Raw genomic sequence first — 26,965 nt, 5'->3', positions numbered from 1 at the left:
AACACTACTTCTAGCTCAAACCCTACTAGCTCTTTCTCCCTAATGAACTTGAGTGTGAGAGTTATATTTTATGGTTCCAACTTCAATGATTAGATGAGGAACATCAGGATCGTTACTCGTTACAATGATAAGGAATATGTCCTTGACAAAGAGCTTAAGGAAATTGATGAGTTGTCTGCTACTCCTGAGGAGATTGCTGAGTATAGGACTCATGAGAAGGATGCCACCAAGGTGTCTTGTATCATGCTGGCTACTATAATAGCTAAACTCCAAAAGTCCTATGCAGACTATTACCCTTTTGAGATGCACCAATACCTGATGGAAAGATACCATCAGTGTGCTCGTCAAGAGAGGTATGAAATCATCACCTCCATGATAACAACAAAGATTAAGGATGGAGAATCCATCTTGGCCCACATTCAGAAAATGAAAAAGTCTATGGACCGCTTGTTGAAGTTGAATGTGAACTTCGATGAAGAGTTGGCCATAGATATCATTCTACACTCTTTACCTTCGTGTTATGATCAGTTCTGTATGACTTATCATATGAACAAGGAGGAGTTCGCTCTTAGAAAGCTTCAAGGCCTTTTGAGGACTATTGAAAGTAGTCTCAAAGGTAAATCTGTTGTTTCTACTCCTATTGCTACTGCCCCTATCTTGGCAATTGGACATGGGAAAGGGAAGAAGAGGAAGGCTCCCTCTAAGAACCGCAAGGGAAAGTCTCTTGATGGAACCTATTCCAGTGGGACCAAAGCTGGTTCTGCTAATCCCTCTACCACCCTGAAAGAAGCACTATTGTCATGATAAAGGGTACTGGAAGAGAAGCTGCCCCAAATACATGCAGGATGTCAAGGATGGGAAGGTTAAACCCACCCATTCGGGTATTTATACTATTCTATCTAATAACTCATCACATTCTTGTTCTTGGGGAGGTTGTGGATTTCATATTTGTTTTGATTTGTAGGGACTAAAAACAAGTAAGGATATGGAGCACAGGAAGATGAACTTGATCATGGGGAATAGAAAAATGCCACCTGTCACCAAGATTGTAGTTTACTCATTACTACTTAGTAGTGGGTTGAAATTAGATTTGAATAATTGTCGCTACTCATCTGATATAGCGAGAAATATTATTTCATTTCATGGTTTGTACAAACAAGGTTTTAGTTTTTTCATTTAATAATGAAATTGGTGCTATTAATGCTTTTTATAATGGTGTCTTTTATTTTAAAGCATTGCCTTGTAATGGTGTGTATGAAACTGTGATGGTTATTGACAACTTAGGAAATAAAGTGTTGCACGTTGATTCTTCCAATACTCAGCAAGAAGCGCATAGGCCAACTCCAAAAGGCTGGAGTCTTGGAGTCATTCGACATAAGGGCAGATGAAACTTGTGAATCTTGTTTGCTTGGAAAGATGACCAAGTCACCCTTCACTGGTACTTGTGAAAGGGGTGAAGGTTTGTTGGATCTCATACACACCGATGTGTGTGGACCATTCATATCCTCCACAAGCGATGCTAACCGCTTCTATGTGACTTTTATTGATGATTACATCAAATATGGATATATCTACTTAATCAAACATAAGTCAGAAACCTTTGAAAGATTCAAAGAGTTTAAGCAAGAATTGGAGAATCAGCTGGGCAGGAAGATAAATATGCTTCGATCCGATCAGGGTGGTGAGTATCTTAGTATCGAGTTCCAAGACTATCTTAAGGAATGTGGGATTGTTTCACAGTTAACGCCACCTAGGACACCACAGCTTAATGGTGTGGCTGAGAGGTGCAATCGAAACTTGTTGGGCATGGTTCGTTCCATGATGAGTCGAGCTTTGTTACCTATCTCATTCTTGGGGTATACTGTAGAGACTGACGCCCATATCCTTAATCTAGTCCCAACTAAGATGGTTGCCAAAACACCTCACAAGATGTGGACAGGGAAGGTTCCCTTATTAGCACACATCAAGGTTTGGAGTTGTGAGGATTTCATTAGACGCGAGACTCACGACAAGCTCAAACCTCATAGTGAGTGGTGTATTTTCATCGGCTACCCACAAAAATCCTTTAGATATCTCTTCTATAGACAACTGTAGTAAAAATCCCGACTAGGTCCCGATTAATCTCTGAATAATCCCTAGGCGCTACTCGACCGATTAGATGGCGCCTAGCGATTAATCCTTGCATACATAATGAGTGAAACATTATAAAACGATGATATTGTAGCATTTTGAAGAAGTTTTCTCTCAATGGAAACTATTTGAGACATGATTAGTGTTGTATTAATCATATTAACCTATTTTGTTATCATATTAGTGGTATTTACGAATTTTGATGTGGTATTAGTCATTTAATTTTTTAAAATTCAACAAATTAGGAATTAATGGTCCCCGATTAATCCCTTAATTAATCTCTGCCTAGCCGATTAATCCCTTGACCCTAGTCCACCGACTAGCTAATGTCAAGCGTTTTTATAGCCTCGCTATAGACCAAGTGACAATGTTGTCTTAGTTGCGACAAGAGAAGTCTTTCGTGAGAGAGAACTCATAGGCCAAGGAGGCAGTGGGAGGCAAATTGACCTTGAAGAGCTTCAAGAGTCAAGCGGTGAAGGAACCTCAAACACTAGCAATCAACCTGAGGAGGAAACTCATGTTGAAGCAGTTGACGAGTCTATACCACTGAGGCGCTCCTGTAGAGTTTTTGTTCCACCTGTTTTATATGGTTTCCATATAACATCTGAGGGTGATACATTTATCAGTGATAGTACACTGGTAAATTTGGATGAAGCTAAAAATTACAAGGAAGTCATGGCAGGCCCCGAGTCTGCAAAGTGGAAAGAGGCTATGGACAGCAAGATTCAGTCCATGTATGACAATCAAGTTTGCAACTTGGTTGACAATGTACGAGGTCATAAGATAGTCGGATGCAAATGGATATTCAAGAAGAATACCGACACGAATAGGAAAGTACACACATATAAGGTGTGACTGGTTGTGAAGGGCTTTACTCAAATTCATGGAGTTGAATATGATGAAAACTTCTCACCAATAGCGAAGATTATATCAAAAAGGGTTATGTTAGCCATAGCAACATTTCATGACTATGAATACGGAAAATGGATGTCAAAACTGCTTTCATTAATGGGAAGTTGGCTGAAGATGTTTACATGAGTCAACTAGAGGGTTTTGTCAATGCAAAGTACCCTAATAAAGTGTGTAAGCTTGAGAAATCCATTTATGCATTAAAACAAGCATCTTGTAGATGGAATCATTGTTTCAATGAAAAGGTCAAAGAGTTTAGATTTTCAAGAAGTGAGGATGAGTCCTGTGTGTATTTCATGGCTAGTGGGAGTACAGTTAGCGTTCTAGTGTTGTATGTGGATGACATACTACTCATAGGAAATGACATTCCAACCTTGCATGAGGTTAAGTCCTGGATTGGGAAGTGTTTCACCTTGAAGGACCTTGGAGAAGCTGCTTACATCCTAGGGATAAGGATATTGAGAAACACGAGTCTAAGACTAATTGGACTAAGTCAAAGTACCTACTTGGAAAAGGTGTTGAAACGATTCAGCATGTAGAATTCCAAGAAAGGTGACTTACCCATCCAAGGCAATACCAAACTGAGTAAGACTCAGAGTCTGAGTACATAGGCTGAAATAGCTAAGATGAGTCGAGTACCTTATGCTTCTGTAGTTTGCTTGATCATGTATGCTATGACTTGTGCTCGCCCTGATGTGGTCTTTACTTTAAGCATGGTCATCAGATATCAAGGGAATCCTGGTAAAGCTCACTAGACTACAGTAAAGAATATTCTTAAGTACTTACGTAGGACTAAGGACTGGGTCCTTACTCTTGGTGGGAGTGATGACTTAAGAGTCACAGGGTAAAGTGACGCCGTCTTTCAAACCGACAGAGATAATTTTTTATCTCATTCAGGCTGGGTTTTTACCCTGAATGGAGGAGTGGTAACTTGGAAAAGTTCCAAGTAGGAGATTGTATCTGGTTCAACATGTAAATTAGAGTACATAGCAGCAAGCCAAACGTCAAGGGAGGCGATATGACTGAAGAACTTCATCGGAGACCTTGGAGTTGTACCAGCTATAAAGGAGCCTATGGAGATTTTATGTGACAATGAGGGTGAGGTTGCCTTAACCAAGGAACCAAGGGATCATGGAAGATCGAGGCACATCGATAGGAAATATCACTTCATAAGACATTAGGTGGAAGAAGGACTCCTCGTGGTAAATAGGGTATCATCAGATGAGAACCTAGCAGATACCCTCATGAAGGGACTGGTTAGGGTTAAGCATTTGCAGCATGCAAGGAGCATTGGGTTGAAGGATGATATTGGTTTTAATGATTAGATAGCTATTTTGAAACTTGTAATATGTAATTGACATTTGATGATTAAATAAAAGTTGTTTTATTTATGAGTAAAGTTACTATCTTGTGTTAATTATTTACTATTGCTTCATTTTGCATGTTTTGACTTCTAAAATAATTATATTATTCAAACTGTCCACAGTGGATCATACTTTGGAAGTAGGTATTGAGTCAATAATATCATGAATTTGGCTTGTAGATTGTCTAAAGTGTTTAAGACATAGCAAGAGATTGCTACAACATTCTTGAGTACTCATAAGGTCTAAGTATTGGATTAAACCCACATTTACTTGAATCACTTCATGGAATTTATCACGAGTGATCGTGTGACGATAATGTCATATAAGTTTTCAAACCAAGATATATGAGTTGTTGACTATCAGTTGGTAGTACATTGATAGTGCAAAAACGCATCAGTAAATGATGTTATAAAACGTATTATTGTGTGTGATTTAACTAGGGATGAGTAAAAGGACCGAACCGGCCCGAACCGGTCCCGATCCGGGAACCGGCTTCGACCAAAATCAAGAACCGAACCAGCCCGGTGGTTCTACCGGATCCCGGTTCCTACCGGTTCTTGTCGTGTCTTCAAATGTCGGAACCGGTCCTTGAAAAATAGCATCATACGGTTCCGGTTTTTGCCGGTTCCACCGGTTTTTGCCGGTTCTACCGGTTCCGGTTATATCAATTCCGGTTCCTACCGGTTCCCGGTTCCAAAAATCCACAAAAATAACGTCCTAGTCCCGGCCCGATCGGTTCCATTAGGTTCCGGTTTCGGTGCCAGTTCCGGTTCCGGTACCGGTTCCGTCCGGTTCCCCGGTCCAAATGCCCATCCCTAGATTTAACGAATAATTAGTACAAGCATGTAATGTCGAAGTTTATCTCTTCCTTTTAATTCTTGGATAATTAAAATCGATATATTGGGCCCCTCGATGATTTGTTTTGACTTATGTATTGGGCCCGGTCGGGACTAAGTTGGTGTGTTCAATTAAGCTCTCTGCCAAACAAATCGAAAATCGAGAAGCAGACTATTGGGCAATAAGTATGACATTGTTCCATGTATTTTTCCAGATGATATCTTGAAGAATAGAGGATTATATGATCCTTATCTAAAGGACGCGTCATTGACTAGGTCAGAGTTCGACTCGGCTTTTAAGAGCTACGATTGCTAGTCGGTTTTAAGTCTTACTTGCAGTTATAGTTATTAGACTTATCCAAGTGGTAGATTGTTGGATTAAGTGTCTAAACCCATAACTATAATTGTTATGTATATAACCCAAGAGTAGCATGGTCCATTTGGGTTGCCTTCACCAATGCAACTTGATAGGATGGACTTTTGAGAATAAGGTTATTTGTGATTTGTTAATATATAACAAGTATAATATATTAATATGAAATCATATTATTTAATTAGTATTGATCAAGATTTCATTTGGAATTAATTTAGTGATCAGAAGAGACTAATTAAATATACAGGGATTTATTTGGTAATCAATGATTCTTATAGTGTGGTCCAATGATTCATGGTTATTTAGGATGGGCTAAACCAACATGGATAGTCCATGGAGATTTAACCCATGGAGCCTAAGTTATATGAAGAGTCATGGTGCATTAGGGTTTGCATGTATGTAACCCTAGCACTTGTCACACTATAAAAGGAACTCCCTAGAGCAAAAATCGGTTCCCACATACATTCTTGGATAGTGTAAATTGATTTTGTGCTAAGTAACTTATTCTCTCAAGCCTCCTTTTGCACTTTGTGTTTGTGACACATTAGAGGCATCACATTTGAGGTGATAAAGCTTTTGAAGGCCAAGAACTACAAGTCCTACTAAAAGGTAATTATTTTACTAGTTATGTTGTTCAATTGTCAAATTGTATGCTAGTAAGGATGCATGCTTTGGAAAATCAAATTGCATGTATAATTAGAGAAAACATAGATCCAAAGCATCTAGGGTTGCATGTGCACCATAAGGTTGTTAGAGTGCTCAAAACCCTTCATTAGTTGGGTATATAGAGTGGCTAGCATTATAAATTCGTTTTGCATTTTTTTAGTCATTACATGTGGTATGGTGATGTCTAAGAGAGTAAGTCTGAGTTCGGGCCCAAGTATTCATAAAGGATCAAGTTTGAATAGAGTAAACCTACATAAGTAGATTAGGTTCTGAGAACCTCGTTCGATATAGTACCACCCTTGGTCGTGTGATTTAAGAAGATGATGATTAAGGTGATCGATGAAAGGATTGCATCCTTCATTGGGGGTTGAACAACCAAAGGTTGGAGTTGCTACCTGCAGTGATGTGGTTATAGGTCGGCATTCCATGTTTAAAGGATAAAGTATTAAGGTGTTATGATAAAAAGGATGACAGATATAAAGGGTGCCTTCCAAATTAGCCGTTATCTCTTAGAGGAAAAGGTTCAGTTTGCTATGGAGCTTTTTGTAAAAAAAAAAAAAAAAAGGTTATCAAGTTATAATCACTAAGTCTATTATTATAAATGAGATAGATACTGTTGGATTAATATCTAAGTCGATAACTATAATTGGTATATTCTTGACCCGACCCGGCATGGTCCATTTGGGTTGCATGGCATCATGCATTTGGATAGACTAAAATGAGAGAAAATAACACTTAAAGTTTATTAATATATTATAAGTTCTAATATATTAATAAGATTATTTAATTAGTATTGATCAAGAATTAATCTAGAATTAATTAAGTGATCAAAAGAAGACTAATTAAATATATGGGTTGATTGTGTAAATCATCCATATTTATATAGTGGGCTAATGCTCCATGGATTATCAAGTTGGACTAAAATCCATAGGATGCTCCATGGATGATCCATGGTGTATTTGAACCCATGGATCCAAGGAAATGGAAAGTCATGACAATTAGGATTTACCTTAATTGTGACTAATTATATAATGATCTTATTCTTGAAGAAATCGGCCACCAAAGGAAACAAGTGATGGAAAACCGATTTTATAAGTGTTTCACTTTCTCTCAAGTTATTCCAAGTGTTCATGATGTTGTGTGAACCATTTGAGGTGTCACACTTGGGGCACTAGGCTCTTAACCTCCATGGAATCAAGCATCAACAAAGAGGTATGTTATTCTAACTTGTATTATTTCATATGAATCATTGTTTTGGTATACTATTTAGAACAATACCTTGGAATCTTGATATTTTCATGTATAATAGAGAAAACATAGATCCAAGGTATTTAGGGTTACATGTACACCATAGGAGTGTTAGAATGCTCAAAACCCAACAGTGGTATCAGAGCCTAGGCTTGTTTTCACTTATACTTGATGCAAATTGGCTGAAAATCGAATTTTGGTGTTGTCTACACAGCAGACTCGCCGAGTCTATGAAGGGACTCGATGAGTCCATGTGTAAACTCATCCAATTGGCCGAGTTGGTTCGTGCACTCGACGAGTTGGACCCCCAAACAGCATATCTTCGAGTTTTGGTGTTGGAATTGGTCTAGAATCATTACCTTTGACTTTTTTGGACTTATAAAACCTATTTTTTAAGTGGTAATGATTATGCTAAACCAATTTCAATGCTATAATCAAAGTTTCAAGTTTTATATGTGTTTATGTAATTCTTGAAAAATGTTGATTATGAATGTTCATGCTTATGAGTTTTGGTATATCATAGGAGTTATATGCAAATTGTTTGTTAGTATAATTCTTGATCTCAATGAAATTGTATGGAGTCCATAACTTTTCCTCAAATTATGGATTACCAAGAGTTTTATGTTTCCTTGATTTATGAGTTAGTTTAGATTAATGAAAAAAAAATATGTGTTTTAGTTTTTTTCAATCCAAATTAATCTAGAGTTAGTTCATAAAATATGTTTGTAACTTGTCTTCAAGTCATATTTATGAATCTTAAAACTCATAAAAGTGGCATAGGTTACATAAAAATGAAGAGTCTTTTTCATTAAATAGTATTATGACTCCATAACTTGTCCTTAGGTTATGGATGTTAAAGAGTCACTTCTTTAAAAGATGTCATTAAAGAATAACGAGTTACATAAAATGAAGAGTCTTCATTTTAATGTAGATTAAACTCATAAGTTATGAATATGAAAGGTTTTGAATAGTTTCAAAACTTGCCCTTAAGTTTTGAAATTTGTAAAGTCACCCCCCATGTACACTTTAATTCCAAACCCTAGAATTTTAAAAGGTTAAAATTCAAACTTTATGGAGTTCATTAAATTCATTAAAATGTTTATTAAAAGAGATAATAATTCCATAAATACATGGTTTAAGTTTAATTAAATTAATAGTATAGTTTAATTAAGTGTTTAAAATACACCCTTATACTATTATTATAATTTTAATTATATAGCTATGTATAAGATAAAGTCAATCTTACCATTAGTAGGCCTCATTCAGGAAGCCGGTCTATAAGGGGGTATAAGGTTACTGCCTATAAAATGACAGTTTAATGGGTGTCCACTCTCACCCACCGCTTCCTTGACTGATGGAGAGTCGTTAGCCGAACGGGTAGGAAAGGACTATAATTCTCCCTTCATTAAAAGTATAATGATAAATACTAAGTAACTAAACACTTATAAATTCCCAATCTTAGTTACTTAGAAAAATGTGAAAATGTACTTATAAATTCCCAATATTTTGTTTTTCATGGTGGAAATTGGTAAATCGTCATTTACCTACCTTCAACTATTTTATAACTTGGATTACAGCATCCCTCTTCCAGTTATAAATAGGTTGTTGGGTCCTAGATTTAATATTTCATATTGGGTGTTATATTAAGGATTTTAAATCAACTAACTTGAATTTCTCCCTTATAGATGTCTAGTTTAGACAACTATGGTCTTCCCACATCTTTAGGAACAAGCTTCCTAATGAAGATGATATCCCAAAAGGAAATCAAGGTGAAAGACTAATCCCTTTATTGAGCACTAATGGGAAGGTAAATCATACTTTATTTCCTCTAACTCCTTCAATAAATCTCCCTATCCCACAAGTTTCAAGACTTGATAAGTTCTAAGTCACTTAATCCCTATTGGATATCAAAGTATATATGTGCTTACATCTCAGAGGTTAAGCCACATGTTGAAAAGCTGGGAGAGTTGGGTGTCAAAGTCTTGAGGAAAGTTGGCTATTGACTGGGTTCTTTAGTCACTTCCTGATAACAGACTATGACATGACCCTTAATGATCTTACATATTTGCTTGATGATGCTGAATCAGCAATTATTTTGAGCATTAGTACAGCAAATTAGATTGGAAGATCTACTTCCCAAACCTATTTGGACATTGACAGTGGTAACATTGAAAGTCCAAAAAAACTTTCTCTTCCCAATTGAAAGGGATCGGTCATGGTCAAGTTGTTTGACCTAATGGTAACGAGAAATGCTAAGTCTGTGATAGTCCCATATACCATTTCCAAAGAGTCCATATATTTTCCCAATGAAAGGGACATTTGGTTGCGAAGCTGCCCAATTTACCTGAAATTTCATAAGGATGATAAAAGTCAAAAAGTTTGACTTTGCTTCGGGTAAACTCCATTATCTAGCTTTATTAAGTCTCCTTTTGAGATTCTTAATGCATGATGTAATGTAATTGCATTTTGATGTTTTGGAAGAATCAAAAAAAAGCTTAAAGTATGATTATGTTGATTCTGATCATGAAGATGGATTACGATCAAATGGTTCGGTGATCAAAATTTTGAGTTGTTACTTAAGAGTTATGATATATTGCTTAGGAATAGATAACAACAAGTTTTCCATATGGATTATAAGGATAAGTTTTCCGCAAAGTTTTAAAATAAAAGAAAATGGTTTTGATTCTATTTATTTTAAGTATCCTCACAATGGCTTTTGTGAAAAATTGTTGCCTATATGATTCCATTGATAGCAATATTGGAAAATGGATTTGATTCTTTCATTTTGGTAGTGTCATAATTTACCAAATAATGAAAGATTCTCATCACCCAAGGTTCAATTGCATAGAAACTTGGAATTATGCAACTTGTATTGTATGATGAATGAGAAATTTTCATCTTTATGAAATTAAGACTAATTCCTTGTTCACATGTATATGTGAGTCAAGTGAAGGACAAATGGATCGGGAACACTTGGGTGTGTGCTAATCAGGTCCACCACAAAGTCTACTCATCATGATTTACTAAATTTTAGTAAATATGGTTATGCTTACAAGTTTAAGAGTAATTCTGAAACATTGGAAAGGTTTCAATGTATGACAAAACGGATAAGAACAGTCAAATAAGGCAGGAAGATAAAAGTTTCTCCAATCTGAAGAGATGGGAGAGTACTTGAGTATCTTGTTTTATGATTATCTTAGTGATTATAAAAACATGTCACAATTGATCCTCTAAGGACACCTTAGTGTATTTGTTGGCTGAGGAGAGGAATCATGAGTTGTGGAAATGGTTAAATCAAAAGATAAATCATACTTCGTTCCAAAATCAAATCTTAGATTCATACTCCAAGATTGAGCCATGAGTGACATAATCTTAAGAAAGGTTTAAAATTCTTGTCAAATGTAGAGTAAAATGTTTTCTACTCTTGTACATTTGAAATTGGTAAGTCGTGGTGTCTTGGATAAGACAAAGACAAATAAGACCAATTGTGTGAAGTTTTTAACTTGATAAGATTTCGCACTAACTCATGAATATTTGTTTTGTCAAGGAATGGTTCTTGACAAAGAGAATCTTATATGTCAAGAGGACAGTGGGGGTCTAAAAGATCCTGAAATAGTTTCAAGAACTAAACAAGAGTATCGTTAATCACTAGCCCACGACTTGAGGTTTGTAACTTATCGTGTTGACATATTCTTGTTTTATGCCCATTCCAGCAACAGTTGACTATGCATGTGAGTTCTATGAGTTCTCAATTGTTTTCATAACAACTTGGAAGCAATGGTAGGCCCTTGTGCTACCAAGCGGCAAGAAATTAAGAATTCACAAGTTAAGTCCATATGTGTTTGGATTTGCCACTAACCTTGTCTTGTGATTATGGTTATGACAAATTCACATGGATAAGAACACGTACACCATAAAATCTAAGTGTCATAAGGTTTCTCTCTGATTCATGAAAATGATGGTGAGGAAACTCTTTCACTAAGTTGATTTAAGTGGATAGAAATTGTGATGTTTGCATTCTCATGTCGTTAGTGGAGCGTGTGTGGTTAACCAGCAAACTAACTAGTGAGAATGGTAAAAAAATTAGACACACGTGTGAGCTATATAAGGAAAGGCGTATGATTTTGATAAAGTATTAGAAGTATGAACTTTGGTAAGAAAGACAATAAAGTATTGATTTCTGGAGGTCCAGTTGATTTCTGGATACATATCAAAGCTAGTGGGAGCATAAGTGTTATGCTAGTAAGATAATAGTCATTATGCTAGTGAGAGCATGATGATTATGTTGTAGGTTAGCAATGTTAATTATAGAAAATAAAAGTTTCAATTCATTTTGAAAAGTTGTTTTCCTATAATTAAGGGACATGATTTTATACTTCATTCCAATTCTACAAGCTTAGATTAAGATTTTAATCAACTTTAGTCAAGGATATATATGAATGTTATGTTGGAATGGTTCAACATAAGGAAATCCTATATATGTTGTGTTCTCAAAATTTGATTATGATTACGGCATACCTCTTCATACTTCGAATTGCAAGAACATGGAAAATAAAATTTTATAGCATGAATCATGTCCCATATGCTTTGGGTATAGGGTTGATTACATGTGCTATAATATTTATCCTTTCTAAATTTTCCAAATGCTTAGGTAATTAAGAAGGGAAAAGGGATTAGAACTAGATATGACTAAAATGATTAAGCAATTATCGAGAAAAATTTGAGGTTTTCAAAAGATTGGTTGCTCATGGACAATTGGAAGTATAGAGTGAGGACCATATTGACATATCTTGAAAAGAGGAAACTCTTGTTCAAAAGTGATGGTCAAAATGGGAATATGGAATTGTTTCCATATGTGGAAGTCATTCTTTGAATCTGTGTATGATTAAAGAACGTAATGCAGAGAAGGGTGTTCAAAGGAATGTACTTTGAATTTGAGACTTCATTTCCATGGAATTGCCTTCCATTGGAATACTCTGTAATGTCTGTCGCCAAGTCTTTGTGATTTCTGTGCATAGTCTTTAAAAGGGGATCATTGCATATAAGTTTAGAATCCAACAGATTACAGTAAATGGCAAGATTTTGGTATTCTTACATTTACAAAAGGGATTGGGATTGTGAAATGAGCATCATTGGAGTTGTGTTCAATTGATCTATTTCACAAAGAAAGGACCATAGGTAAACAAAGTATGCATGCTTGGTGCATGGCATGACTATTGTTTCAATTCAAGTATTAAGTTGATAAATCGAAACAATGAATAATGAGTAATCAATATGGTGCTTAGATAAAAGGGTTTTTATTTACACTCAAAGTGTTGAGGCCATACAACATTAGTATTATTTCTGTCTTTCACCTTGCATGTTTTGACTTCCAGAATAATTACATCATTCTTCCCGAATGATTAAGTTATTCAAACCATCCACAGTCAGTCATATGTTGGAAGTAGATATGAATCAAGACTGTCATGAATTTGGCTTGTATGATTTGTCTAATGTGCATTAGACATAGCAAGAGTTGCTACAACATTCATGAGTGCTCATAAGTTCTGAGTATTGGATTCAACCCATTCTCATTTGAACCACTTCATGGATTTTATAACGAGTGAATCATGAGACGATAATATCTTATATTCTTCAAACCTAGAGATATGAGTTGTTGACTATGAGTTGGTTATACATTGATTGCACAAAAATGCATTGGTAACTCGATGTTATAAAATGTGCCTTTGTGTATGATTCAACAAGTAGTCAGTACAAGCATATGAGTCGAAGTTTATCCATTCCTTTTACCCTCAAATGGATAAAAGCGATATTTGTGGTCCCCTCGATGATTTAGTAATGACAAAATGTAAGTGCTCGGTCGGGCTTGGACTGATTTGATTTGTTCAATTAGTCAGTCGTCATAAATCGGAAATCGAGAAACAACAAATGGACAGAGAGAATTATTATAATCCATGTCTCAGTCCATATGATATCTAGAATGGAGGAATATATTATCACTTATCTAATGGACAAGTCATTGATTTGTTTAGAGTTCGACAGCAGCTTTTGAGAGCTACGATTGCTAGTCGGGTTATGAAGTCGTACTTGCAATAATAGTTTTAGACTTATTCAAGTGGGAGACTGTTGGATTAATGTCTATGTCCATAACTATAATTGGTATATTCTTGACCCGACCCGGCATGGTCCATTTGGGTTGCATGGCATCATGCATTTGGATAGACTAAAATGAGAGAAAATAACACTTAAGGTTTATTAATATATTATAAGTTCTAATATTTTAATAATATTATTTAATTAGTATTGATAAAGAATTAATCTAGAATTAATTAAGTGATCAAAAGAAGACTAATTAAATATATGGGTTGATTGTGTAAATCATCCATACTTATATAGTGGGCTAATGCTCCATGGATTATCAAGTTGGGCTAAAACCCATAGGATGCTCCATGGTGTATTTGAATCCATGGATCCAAGGAAATGGAAAGTCATGACAATTAGGTTTACCCTAATTATGACTAACTATATAATGATCTTATTATTGAAGAAATCGGCCACCAAAGGAAACAAGTGAGGGCAAACCGATTTTAGAAGTGTTTTACTTTCTCTCAAGTTATTCCAAGTGTTCATGATGTTGTGTGAACCATTTGAGGTGTCACACTTGGGGCACTAGGCTCTTAAGCTCCATAGAATCAAGCACCAACAAAGAGGTATGTTATTCTAACTTGTATTATTTCATATGAATCATTGTTTTGGTATGCTAGGTAGAACAATACCTTGGAATATTGATATTCGCATGTATAATAGAGAAAACATAGATCCAAGGTATTTAGGGTTGCATGTACACCATAGGAGTGTTAGAATGCTCAAAACCCAACAGATACTATGTCATGGGATGAGTTAGGAATGAACGGGTGTCTCTAAGACTTGGGACTAAAGGTTCATAAAAGGATGAAAGATCAGGTGTGGATTCAGGAACCAACATCAACAAATAAGTCAAGTTATTGATTCTTGCTCAAAAGAATAAGGAAGTAGTGATTGTGGTGGTTAAATAGAAGGTACATGTAAGTGGCATTCATGTGTTGCATCTAGATGTTTCAAAAATGGTCGGTAAGATCATTACAAGAGGTTCAGTTGGAACACGACAAGATTAACTGTCCCAAAGAAGCGAGAATAAGGCATTGGATCTAGCAATCGACATTGGTGCTAGTATTTCCACTAAGTTAGTAATATCCTCATATACCATTTAGGCATACATATGCATTAGTGCATTACTAGAAAACATTGTGCTTATCACGACCTTATCATGTTTTGGTCGTGCTATATGAGAACATCACTTGTGGTAGGCACAAGTAGTAATACTAAGTTGGGAACGTCAAAGTCAATAGATATGAAAAACATAAGTTTCTTCAAAGTCAAAAGGAGCTATAAATCACATAGGCAAAACCAGCTTGGACTTTGGTCAGTCACAAGTAGCATCAGATGATGGGTCGAACCCAAGTGGTGGAGAATCAACCCTTAAAGAGAAAGTGAGAAGTTCAGTTCAACTTTTGGTTTCTATGTTAAGGTCCCAGATAATTACGGCACAATTACGTGGAAGTTGTTAGTTTTGGTTTCGTCATAAGGGGTGAAAGAATAAGGAAATATTCTACTAGAATACCCATAGACTATAAGTTTCTCATAGTACTTCTCAAGGAAAGGTTGGCCTTTCCTCCCAAGCATCTGGTAGGATTTAAGAGTTAACCAAATTCTCGGGTACGGCAACGATAGGCAAGACATCCAAATTATTGCCATCAAGGATGTGGGATTTATCCTCGTAACGGAAAAGCTACTAGACAAGTAATTCAGTGGGTCGTATATTTCACTATTAGGAGCACCGAGTTCTTTCATTTAGAAAAAGGATGGGCCACTCAAGGTATACATCAGACTTAGAGAGTGGGTTAAAACCGCTGTAATGATTTAGTTATCCCAGGTCAAAGAATTATGGTGGTATGATCGATGACAAAGAAGAAGGTGTTTCCTTTGTACGACCGTTTCAAGTCATTGTCTGATGTGTGTATAGGTACAATAAGAGACACCTAGAAATGGATCATTCATGATGGACTATATCCATTAATAGAGGTGGTAATACTTTCCAAGGGTTGAAGATGTATCAACAGTATACATGATAAGATTGGCAGATCATGTTGTTGATCCAGGTTCAACCAGACAGTCTTATGGTTATTAGTAGCAGTTAATATTAACTAAGAGTCCCTAGCATGAATTATCAAGATTTCAAGTACATGAGTGACTCCTAATTAAAACTGATGTAATAAGTGTCGTTGTGGGAGATTTAGCTTTGGATACGCCTCTTTAGTTCAAGTAGCATTATGTTGATGTCAATGAAGGTTCGACCTACAATGTAGTAAAAGGGACCTAAGTACCCCCTTCAGATTTAGAACTATAGTAAGACGGTAGGGTATTGTAAGAGAGTTGTTCAAGCTTTTAGGGTGTAAGGTTTCAGATGATAGAGAACACAAAAGGATAGTAAGCGACTAGTGTAAATTTCCTAGACACGTTCGTTCAATTAAGGGTCACGTTAAATGGATCGTTGAATGCAACTATGTATGAGTGTAGTAATGCATCGGTATTATCTTAGGCTTCGAGACAGGCTATGCTCCTAGTTCAGTGTTTTCTTATAGGAGTGAGTGTGATTTAATAGAAGAATATAGTCAAACGATAGCAATCATAGGTTAATATAGGGCGACAAGTTAGAATTTAGAATTCGTACTACCATGTAATCATATGTTAATGTGTCATTATTACCATAGGTTTAGTAATTCCTTTTGTTGATAAGCGTGAGATTTAATGTAGAACTATGACCAAATTTTAGCATTCATATGTTGACATAGGACGACAATTAGACTTTAGCATCCGTACGGTGTAGATTAAGGACCTCAGATTGGTTGTAGCCTCAGAATTTCAAGTAGCAGAGATCTAGTATGATTAATAGATATCAAGGAAGGATGATGGTTGTGTTCTTTCAAGACAATGGGATAATGATGGTGAGTCTTCAAGACCACCTAAGGATGATGATGAGTCTTCAAGACCGATGTGGATGATGACAACAACAATTTGGCATCCTAATCCCAGTAGTTGGATAGTACTACGATGAGTCGTAAGTAGGAATAGGAACGAATTGCTCGAGTAGTAGTTATACCTTGATATAGGTAAAGTAGTTAGAACCTTGCAAGAAGACTATTGGTGAGCTAGTGTTCATTATAATATAGTAGGTTGGAATATGAGCAAGCCTTATAATGAGTCCATCACCACTACTAGAGTATTGGTTCCAGAGTTTTCAAACCAATAAACCTGTTATAGTGGCCTTGGTTAAGTTTCATGATGACGGAACACCTGAACTAGGTAGAGAGACCACTTGCAGTCTAGGTTTGTGTGTTTTAAGGGTATACCATAGGAATATGTCATGGGACACAAACTCAGAACGATATACCATAAGCCTTTTGTAGGGGGGATGTTTCGGAAGGTAGATTCCGTTAGGATGTCATAGATAAATTTCCCTAGTTACTCGTTTTATAACGAGTCGACAGTGTCCCTAGTCAAATGAAAAAATCAACATTTTACGTATGAAGGGAACCGTCGATCGTAGAGTAAAATTCTAAAAAACCAGACCGACAAGTTCCCATTTTTTGAAGACGTTTCAAGGAGTTCGGTAGTACGTCTAATGTGGAAAATGAAGTTCTACTAGAAAATATCGATGTGTCAACATTGGCTAGATCATAAGTTTATCTCGATAACTCCAATAATATGACATGTAGGAATTATATTAAGTTTCACTAATATTAGGATTTCCAAGGACGAAACCTCTGTAAGTGGTGGAGAGTTGTAACACCTCGTTTTCACTTCACGATAGAATTAAATATAAATGTTTGTTTATAAAATTTGAAGCATAAAAATATTGCTTCTTAGCCAAAATAGTAACCAAGAAAGTTTTATGAGTCATGATATCGATTATGTGGGTATAAAGAACACACAAATCTGACTTCGTATGAGGAAATTATGACTTTTCGAAGTTTCGGTACGACATAGAACAACAGTGTGCGACACAGAAATGGAAATTAAATTTGGATGGGTGTTAGCCAAAACAATGTAACTGAGATTTGAATATCCCATAAATACCAATCCGTCGATATAAAGAACATCGAGAATGGAGGCTGTGTGAAGGAGTTAAATTTAAAATAAGATGAGAATTATCCAACATAGTCTAAATGAAATTTGTATTACTCATCGAGAGCTACGTGTCGATATAAAGAACATTGAAAACGAAGCTCGTATTCAAAAGATACAGTTTTTAGAAGATTGAGAATTTTAACTGAAGAATCGCGAAACAACACTAGCCACATCACGACACGTGTCATAACCAGAGCCACCCCTACTACCTACCAATAGACACTATGGACCCTAGTTTGGTGTGTGTCGTTCCTCCCCTATATAGGCCTATAAATAGCAAGTCATCCTTTACTTATTCATCACACCAATTCCCTCTTAACTCTCTCGCTCTCTCTCGAGTATAGGTCTTTGAGGCATTTTGGGAGCCTAAAGATTCGTGTTGAAGAAGAAATGGCAGATGTGTCATATGTCTAAACACACAGAGACTCGTGTTGATGACGAAATATAAAGCACGTCGAAACTCTAAGATACACATATTATTGGTGGATCGACGAAATGTCGCTATTTAGTTAGTGGATTGGCGAAAGGTCTTGAGCCATTATTTCTATGCATGTATATGTATTGTGGTATATGGTATTTTGGGAAACTCACTAAGCTTTGTGCTTAAACAGTTGAGTACAAATGTTTTCAGGTACTTCGTCGGATCGTGAGAAGGGCAAGGCTTGACTGTACACACGCATTGACATCATGTTTTCTGCATAATTTAACTCTACTCTGATTTAATTGAATATCTAAAAATGAAAAAACTTATGTTAACAATCAGGACGTTACACTTTTCTTGCCATCTACCGCATTTTTAATGGGAAGAGGGATAATGTTGTTAGTATGAGGTGAATTGTGGAGATTGAGGATGCTTTTCATCCCAGTTATTGCCTGAAGGAGGCAAACGTTCGTTATTCTAAGAGCGTTCTGAGAGATGTGTTCATGGATTGGTGGAAACTTATCGGTAACACCCGTTCACCTGTAGAGGTGGTGACTATGGCATGGCCTGAGTTCTCGGAACTATTCAAGGAGAAGTTTATTCCAACTATGGAGATCCAGAAACTTACTGAGGAGTTTATTGCTTTGCGACACAATATTGCCTGAAGGAGGCAAACGTTCGTTATTCTAAGAGCGTTCTGAGAGATGTGTTCATGGATTGGTGGAAACTTATCGGTAACACCCGTTCACCTGTAGAGGTGGTGACTATGGCATGGCCTGAGTTCTCGGAACTATTCAAGGAGAAGTTTATTCCAACTATGGAGATCCAGAAACTTACTGAGGAGTTTATTGCTTTGCGACACAATATAGAGACTTTAAATGAGATTACGGCATTATTTTACGAGAAGTCATTGTTTTTTCCAGAGTGTTTAGCTACAAAACCCATCAAGATGTCCAAGTATAGTTCTATGTTGAAGGATGATATTTGTGATTGTGTGTCGTCACCGCAAGGTGCAAGACTATCCGTAAGATAATTGAGGTAGCTCGCCTTCATGAGATTGAACTTGAGAGATAGTTGAATCTAAAGAGGCTGACACCAACTCAGGCGACCAGTAAGCCATAGAAGAAGTTCAATATCACTTGAGGCAAGGGGGATGGTAAGAGGTTTATACCCAGGTTTAGCAAGTGTTGAAGAAATCATCCTGGGGAGTGTAGGGTTCATCATATTGTGTGCTACAAGTATGGAAAGTTAGGTCATATCAACAAGGATTGCAGGGATTCTTCTAAGTTGTGCTTCAGATGCAATAAGTTTGGTCACTACAAGGAAGAGTGTACGAGCAGTACTGGTCAGCAGCTCGTGGCTCCTGCTTCTGCCAAATTGAGGATCACTGAAGAAGGGCATAAAAATCCCGAAGACACGAGGCCATTTAAGGTTACAGCCACAAAGGTTTTCGCTGCCCTAGACTTCGTGAGAGTTATATGTTATTTCCTAGTCTACATGAATTTATTGCAATGGTATGCTTATTTATGTATTATCAGGTACTTTTTCTGTGAATTCTATGCATGTTCTTATTCTTTTCGACTCTAGAGCGATCCAATCTTTAGCCTCTATTGCTTTTAGCAAGAATTTTAGCATTACTTTAGGGGTTCTTGACTCGCCAATGTTAGTTGATATTTCTAATGATAGACTGGTTAGTGCATCTGAGGTTTTCCAAGGTTGCTCTTTTGATATTTATGATGAGAGATTTTTGATTGACCTCATTATGATTCCTATGGGGGAGATCAATGTCATCATGGATATAGATTGGTTAGATCGTCATCATGCATTTATTGATTGTAGACAGAAAGTAGTTCGATTTCAAACCATAAGTGGAGGAGAAATGGTTAACTATAGAGAGAAGAGGAAGGGAAATTCGGTTATATGTTCCTCAGCTAAGGCTTGGGAGTACCTTTATCATGGATGCGTCGGATATTTGGTGTATGTTGTGGATAGCAGGTGTGGTCGATGGCAGTTATCTATCGATGACGTCGTCGTAGCCAAGGAGTTTCCATAGGTGTTTTGTGATGATTTAATGGGTGTTCCTTCCAAGAAGCAAGTCGAGTTCCGGATTAATATTATTCCAGACCCAGTCCCACTTGCTAGGGTACCTTACCAGTTGGCGTCTCCTGAGATGCATGATTTATCCACTCAGTTGCAGGAGTTATTGTATTTGGGTTTTATACGTCCCGGTAGCTCTCCATGAGGGGCATCGGTTCTTTTTTTTTTCATAAGGATGGCTCCCTCCATATGTGCATTAATTATCGGTAGTTGAACAAAGTCATCATAAAGAACAATTATCCTTTACCCAATTTTGACGACTTATTTGATCAGTTGCAGGGAGCGTCTTAGTTTTCAAAGATCGATCTACTCTTTGGGTATCACCAGATACGAGTTAGATAAGAGGATGTACTCAAGATGGCATTTCACACTCATTATGGGAATTATGAGCTTGTAGTAATGTCATTTGGCCTGATGAACACCCATGTAACATTTATGGATATGATGAACAGAGTATGCAGACCCATGCTAGATAGATTAGTAATAGTATTCATCAATAAAATTATAGTGTATTCAAAACCTACAAGGATCACGAGGTACATTTAAGGGAACTATTGGACACCTTAAGGCGTGAGAAGTTGTATGCTAAATTCAAGAAGTGTGATTTCTGGTTGTGGGAAGTTCAGTTCCTTAGTCATTTTATCAATCAGTGAGGGATTTTGGTTGATCCAGACAAGGTGGACACCGTTATGAATTGGGAGGTTTCAAAAATTCGCTTTGAGATCAGGAGTTTTCTCGTTATGCCAGATATTACTGCTAATTCATTCGGCCAAGGTGGAGGCCTGGTGTTGCCATGTCACCACGGTGCGATTGTCATTTAATGATCGTGACGTGACGCATCAATGTGCACAAAACCCTAATTTTCCGCCTTTGGGCCTAGGGTTTCAATGAATCTCATCCTCCATCCCTCCTTTCAAAACCCTAGCCTCCATGTTTATTGTTTAAAGAGTTTAGAGATATTGATAAGCTTAAGGAGCTAATAGGTGCTCATCTTGGTGATTAGCTTCCATTTTCGGCATAAAAAATCACCTTCACGTCCTTATTTATGCATTATAAATCTTCTGGACTTTGTTTCATCCTCATTTATGCTTAGATCTAGAACCATTCTGAGTTTTGGGGACTTCTAAGGAAAATGAACTTCATGTTCTTGGAGTTGAGCAACTCCTGAACTTCAACTTGCACTTAAGCAAGTCTCTGACCCTCTAGATGAAGAAAAATGTATTAGTTGGTGTTCTTGACCAAACATGCAAAAAGCGTCCCTATGGTTTGCAGATTCCAATTTTCTTTTGATTTGGTCCTTATGATTTAAGATTTTCATTTAACATTTATCAGCGAGATTCATTGTGGATTTGGTCAATGTTAAAACTAAAAAGGCTTTTATACACTAGGTATGGAAACCATAACATATCATAATATTTTTTTAACAATCTAATTTAAATAAAAACTAAAAAGTTATTAATTGAAATAAAAGAAATACATGGTATACTTATAAAAAAACTTAAAAACACAAAGAACATTTACAAAATAAATAAATAAATAATAAATAAAATAGGAAAGGAAGAAAAGTGGAAATATATAATAAAAGGTAGTATGTTAATATAAATAAAAAATTGAGAGAGAGAGAGAGGCCAAAATGTGCTGCACTTGGAGAGAGAGAGGTCAAAATGTTCTGCACTTGGCTTGACGACGGTGAGGAACGGTTCAATCAATTTGGAAGCTCTAAGCAAAATAAAAGATTGAGTTCCTTTAAGTTAGCAAAAAGTTTCGAGCGGAGACCTTTAGTTTTATAAACCATCCTTTTACCACCATGCTAAACTCCAACTTGTTTTTGTAATTCAAGAAATACGCATATATACATATATAATTAACAAAATAAGCTTTAAAATTGAAAACCCTTTAAAATTGAATATCCTAAACCTTGCTTAGTTTTGCAAATGGTAGAATCCGTCCCGACGGCAATTCGAACCGTATGGTGGGGGTGGTGAGGCTCTAGGATAGACTTGAAGGAGGGAAGGATGCCATGTTGCCACATCATAAATAGCATGAGATTTTTACTAGTGAGTCAAACTTGGTAAAAAGAAATAAAGACAAAAGAAATACACTCACATACATATTCTCTCTCATCTATACTACCATGTCATTTTGCATGTCATGCTAAAGGGATGGTGTTTATATGGCGTGAAAAGCAAATAGCCTTTTTTTAACACCCACTCCCCAAGCCGTACATGACAAACTACGGGTGCTACACCCTCATGTCTAAAATGAATAGCACAATCTTAGTATACGTTTTTTAATACCATCTACATATACATTAACTCAATAATATGAACAACTCAAATCAATTCATATCTTCAAAACTCTACTAAATCAAGATATGAAAACATCTCCTTTTTATGACAATCAAGCGTACATCCCTATGAAAAGTCTAACGGTGACTCTTACCTAATATTTGTTTCTTCTGCATACTTTTATGTTAAAATAATTAAAATAAAACCATTGACCAGATTTTTCACATAGTGGACGACACTTTAAACATACAAACATTAACCCATCATCAATGCGGGATGACATGTACCCTCTGCATTAAAACTTGTAACACCCATAATAACATAAAGCTCCATTAATTACCATAAAAACAGATCAAAATTAAATAATAAAAGACTGTCTTTTTAACACTTGCAGTAGCAGCAACTCAGAAACACCCCTTCGGACGGCTCTAATAGCACAAGAAAACCCAAAGGACTCTTCAACAAAAACATAATAAAAAAATATTTTAAAAAAAAAAAAAGACATGTAAATTAAACAAAACCATTTTTTTTCAAGAGGATTATTCTCTAAAACCCTTGAAAAACTCTCTTCTAATTGCTGCAAAATTTATAGGCATGCGATATTAAGCGGCTGTTCGTTCATCAATGGCTCATCGACCCTCAATGTGTTCATCCAAGCAAGTTCTTCAGGATTCAATTCGTCAAAATCCCAATCTGGTAATTCGCAAGATTCGTTATCTTCAAATCCGCAAAGCTGGAAATCATCAAGATCACCAAATCCGTCAAGTGGTGAAGCAAAACTGTCGAAGAAAATGGAATCCAGCTCCAATTTCATGTCTAACCCTTCACCGATTTGGGCTAGAGTTAAGGTTTCTTCCATCGCCGGAGATCCGACGGCGGCCGGAGGTGGCTCGGGTTTGTTTGCGAGTTTGCTTTCCGCGTTGCAGGTTTCAGAAGCTCCGGCGGAAGAGATTATCTTTCTAGAAATGGAGGATGATTCAGTCGGTGAAGATGGTGAAATGTGAGAAATTACACCTACTGATTCCTCGGAGATGGCTGGTTTTGGAAGCTGAGAAACGGCGGACGACGGAGCTTTGGTGGTAGTGGTGGTGGTGGTGGTGCTTTTGACGATGTTGGAACCACCCTTTGAAGCTTCCGCCATGGCTTCAAACTCCAGCTTTTTGACTTCGTAAGCTCTGGACGCTTCTTCGGCAGTATCATAAGTTCCAAGCCATACCCGTCGTTGCTTAAACGGGTCACGAATTTCCGCCGCCCATTTTCCCCATTTCCGCTGCCGGACGCCTCTGTATTTGGAGGCGGAAGGCGGCCGAGGTTGACCGGGGGTTTTTGTCGAAACTCTTTTTCTCTTCCCGCAACTTTTTTCGCCGTTGTTGCTATCTTGACATGAACTTTCAGTCTCCTGTTCTTTAGTCGCTGTCATCACCGGCGTACAGCCACCGGAAACGCCGCCGTCGCCGACCGGAATCTTTATTTCTCGGACAATCCGCTTTGACCCAAAGGGTTTTTTGTTGGGTTCATCGTCATCTGATGAATCAGTCAAATCCGGGTCGTAACAGATGACCCGGATCTTCCGCATGAGTTTGTTTGGTTCCATTATCTTCGCTCTGTTTCTCGACTTCTTCTCTTGATTCATCGGCGGTTGTGTTATCGTTTTCAAAACTCCGGCGGCTTTTGCAGCCTCAAAACATGCCCAAAGCTAAACAAAACTTTCAAAACAAAAATAAAAGCCGGAAAATAAACCAAAATTGATTTAGGGTTTATGTCAAAGGCCCTCTCAAGAACAAGAAAAGATCAAACAACCTATTTATGTGAAAACCACCGAAACACTCGACTCCAGAACAAGTCCTGCAAAAAATCAAGAACACCCATTAAAGATCCATCAACAAACACACAAAATAAACAGATTTAACAAAAGGGTTTTTCGATTTTCATACCTTTTTGGCCTCAAACGCATCGAAACAGTCGGAACACAGAGAAGAAGACTCTGCTGAGTGAAACAGCAGAGATAAGAACAGATGAACAACGCAAAAGAAATACAGAGCTTCAATGGAGCCCCAATCAGATTCAATGAACCTGCCGACATAAAACCCAGCTCTTCTTCTCCTTTCTCTCTCTCCCTCTCACACTCTCGCTCTAGAACCAGTTCTTCTCTCTCGCTGTAAACCCCTTTAGAGAGATTTTTGCAGTCTAGAAGAGCAAAAAAAGAGTGAAACCAAGATGAGATAGACGATATATATAGAAGAAATCAAAACCCTAAGAGAAATTAAAAACCCTTTTCTCCTAATCGTGTAGTCAGATAAGGGATCAGGAATCTATGGCCAAGATTTTCGATAAGAAGAAGGCGACAACTAGTGAGAAATTTACAGAGCAATAAGAGTGAAAATAAGGCCTTAATTTCGAGTACCCACTTGGGTAAAGAGAAAGAAGGAAAAAGGCATAAATTAAAAGGGACTGAAGAAGAACGCAAATCTCAATAAAACAAGGAGATTAATTTATATATAGAAATACTGCAAAAACATCGAGAATTGCATAAAGAAATGTGATACCTGTGTGTTTTTTTCTCCCTTGGTTTCTCTCTCTCAAACCCCACACTGTTTTCAAGTGGACTGCTTTTTGATTTTTCCTCTTTTACTGTTGTTGTTCACACTCTTGTCAACAGTCGAATTGTATTCAAGGCGATGACTACACTATTTATAATCGCCTTTTCGGTTAACTTTTGATTACCAAGGAATTAATGCAATTCTTTTATTTATAATAACACAATAATTATAATTTATGTTATTTGTCAAACTTATAGTTAGAAACTAATAGTTGTTGTTTCTATCTGTGTAGTCTCAAAGATGAAATAGAGGATAGTTCGGATCAAACCTAATCATTACATTCATCGGACAGGGCCTATCTTACATTTTACGGAACAGTTCCCGGTTCAATCATATAGCTTAATATGGTTATAGGTTCTAGCAGTTTCGGTTCTACCTGACGAAACCAGGGTGACTTAATGGATCTGGAAAACGACTTAATGGGATGGAAAATGACTAAATGGGATTGGGAAACGACTTTAGAACCGAAAATTAGCACTGACACAGTAAGTGGTTTGGTCCCTAGCTGGTGTTTCAGTTTTGGTATGGTTCATATCATATATAGAATTGTGCTCTTTATGCTTTATGACCTGTCAAAGAACAAGTGTTTTATCACCAACAGTTGTCGTCGGTATGACGTTATTATTGTGTCTATAAATAGTCGTTGATGTTTAATTTTGGTAAATAAATTTGGATGGTACGTGTTGTAAATGCTCAGCATCATCTGAGTAGTGAAACACACTCACCTTTAAATTTGCGGTTCGTTACACTTTATAAGCTGTTAGATAACACGTGTCATATCGTAGGTAGTTATCGTAGATGTTCACAATCATCTGACTATTATTTTGTTTATAAACAGTTGTCCAAGTTTATTTTTGCATCTAACTGTTGAGAGTATATATATATATATATATATATATATATATATATATATATATATATATATATATATATACAAATTGTTTTCACAATGGAAATAAAAATATTTAGTAGGAGGATATTGAATATCTCCTCTCACAATCATCCGACTAGTAAACACACACTTACCCTTATTTTATTCCATTTTTTTAATTATTGGGTATTATCATGTGTTGTTCTTAGTTCGTTACTTTTTCATATTAGTTTGTAGCTCTTAGTTTCTTGCTTTTTCATATTCATTTGTTGTTTTAGCAACCAACTCTTAAATATCATTTTTTATCAATTAATCTTCGGCTTTACCCTATTTTCTCCCCATTTATAGGAAATTGATAATATTATTTCAAATATGGAATAACACTATTTATTTTCAAAAAATAGGATTGAAGTTTAAGTTGACAATTTTACTGGTTTTTTTATTTTATATATTTCTAGTTTGTTTTTATCTAATAGTTCTATTTTAAAATGTAATATGTTAATATTTGTAATATCCTAATATATATTAAATTACATTAATTAATCAAGTTTGATATTTATATATCAAATTAATATAAAAGTCAAATGCATATAAAAATCTATTGGATTGAGTGTTCAATGTCATTAACTACTTGGTAATATTTCTAATAGTAATAGGGTGTTTTAGGTTTCCCTCATAACTCAATTAGGCAAAAGGAATTAGAAGAAAACAATTTGTTAATTTATTATGAATTGTTAAATTAATTGGAAATTATTTTTGAATTAATTAACTAGGTTGAATATTAATTCATTTGTTTAGTAATTAATTGGAATATTCCATAAACTCTCAGAATAACGAATGAACCGATTCGATCTGTAGATAAAAGGATATAGATTAATTCAAATAAGGATAAGGCTTATCCTTGAAAATGTGAATTAAACTGGAGACTATAAATA

General features: G+C 36.3%; 1 protein-coding gene across 1 annotated transcript; it reads right to left on the bottom strand.

Annotated features, from left to right (window-relative positions):
* Nucleotides 1-22,895: 22,895 nt before the first annotated feature.
* CRF10 (Integrase-type DNA-binding superfamily protein) lies at nt 22,896-25,208 on the bottom strand. The gene is made up of 3 exons (XM_078970785.1): nt 25,106-25,208; nt 24,494-24,746; nt 22,896-24,404 (listed from the first exon to the last, which is right to left on the bottom strand). Exon 3 carries the CDS (start codon nt 24,190-24,192, stop codon nt 23,146-23,148), a length of 1,047 nt encoding a protein of 348 aa, XP_078826911.1. The 5' UTR covers nt 24,193-24,404; nt 24,494-24,746; nt 25,106-25,208; the 3' UTR covers nt 22,896-23,145.
* Between the last annotated feature and the right edge of the window lie 1,757 nt (nt 25,209-26,965).

The sequence above is a fragment of the Lactuca saligna genome, chromosome 8, assembly GCF_052625555.1.
Source record: "Lactuca saligna cultivar CGN05327 chromosome 8, ASM5262555v1, whole genome shotgun sequence".
Classification (NCBI taxonomy): Eukaryota; Viridiplantae; Streptophyta; class Magnoliopsida; order Asterales; family Asteraceae; genus Lactuca; species Lactuca saligna.
This window is presented reverse-complemented; position numbering and strand designations above follow the sequence as displayed.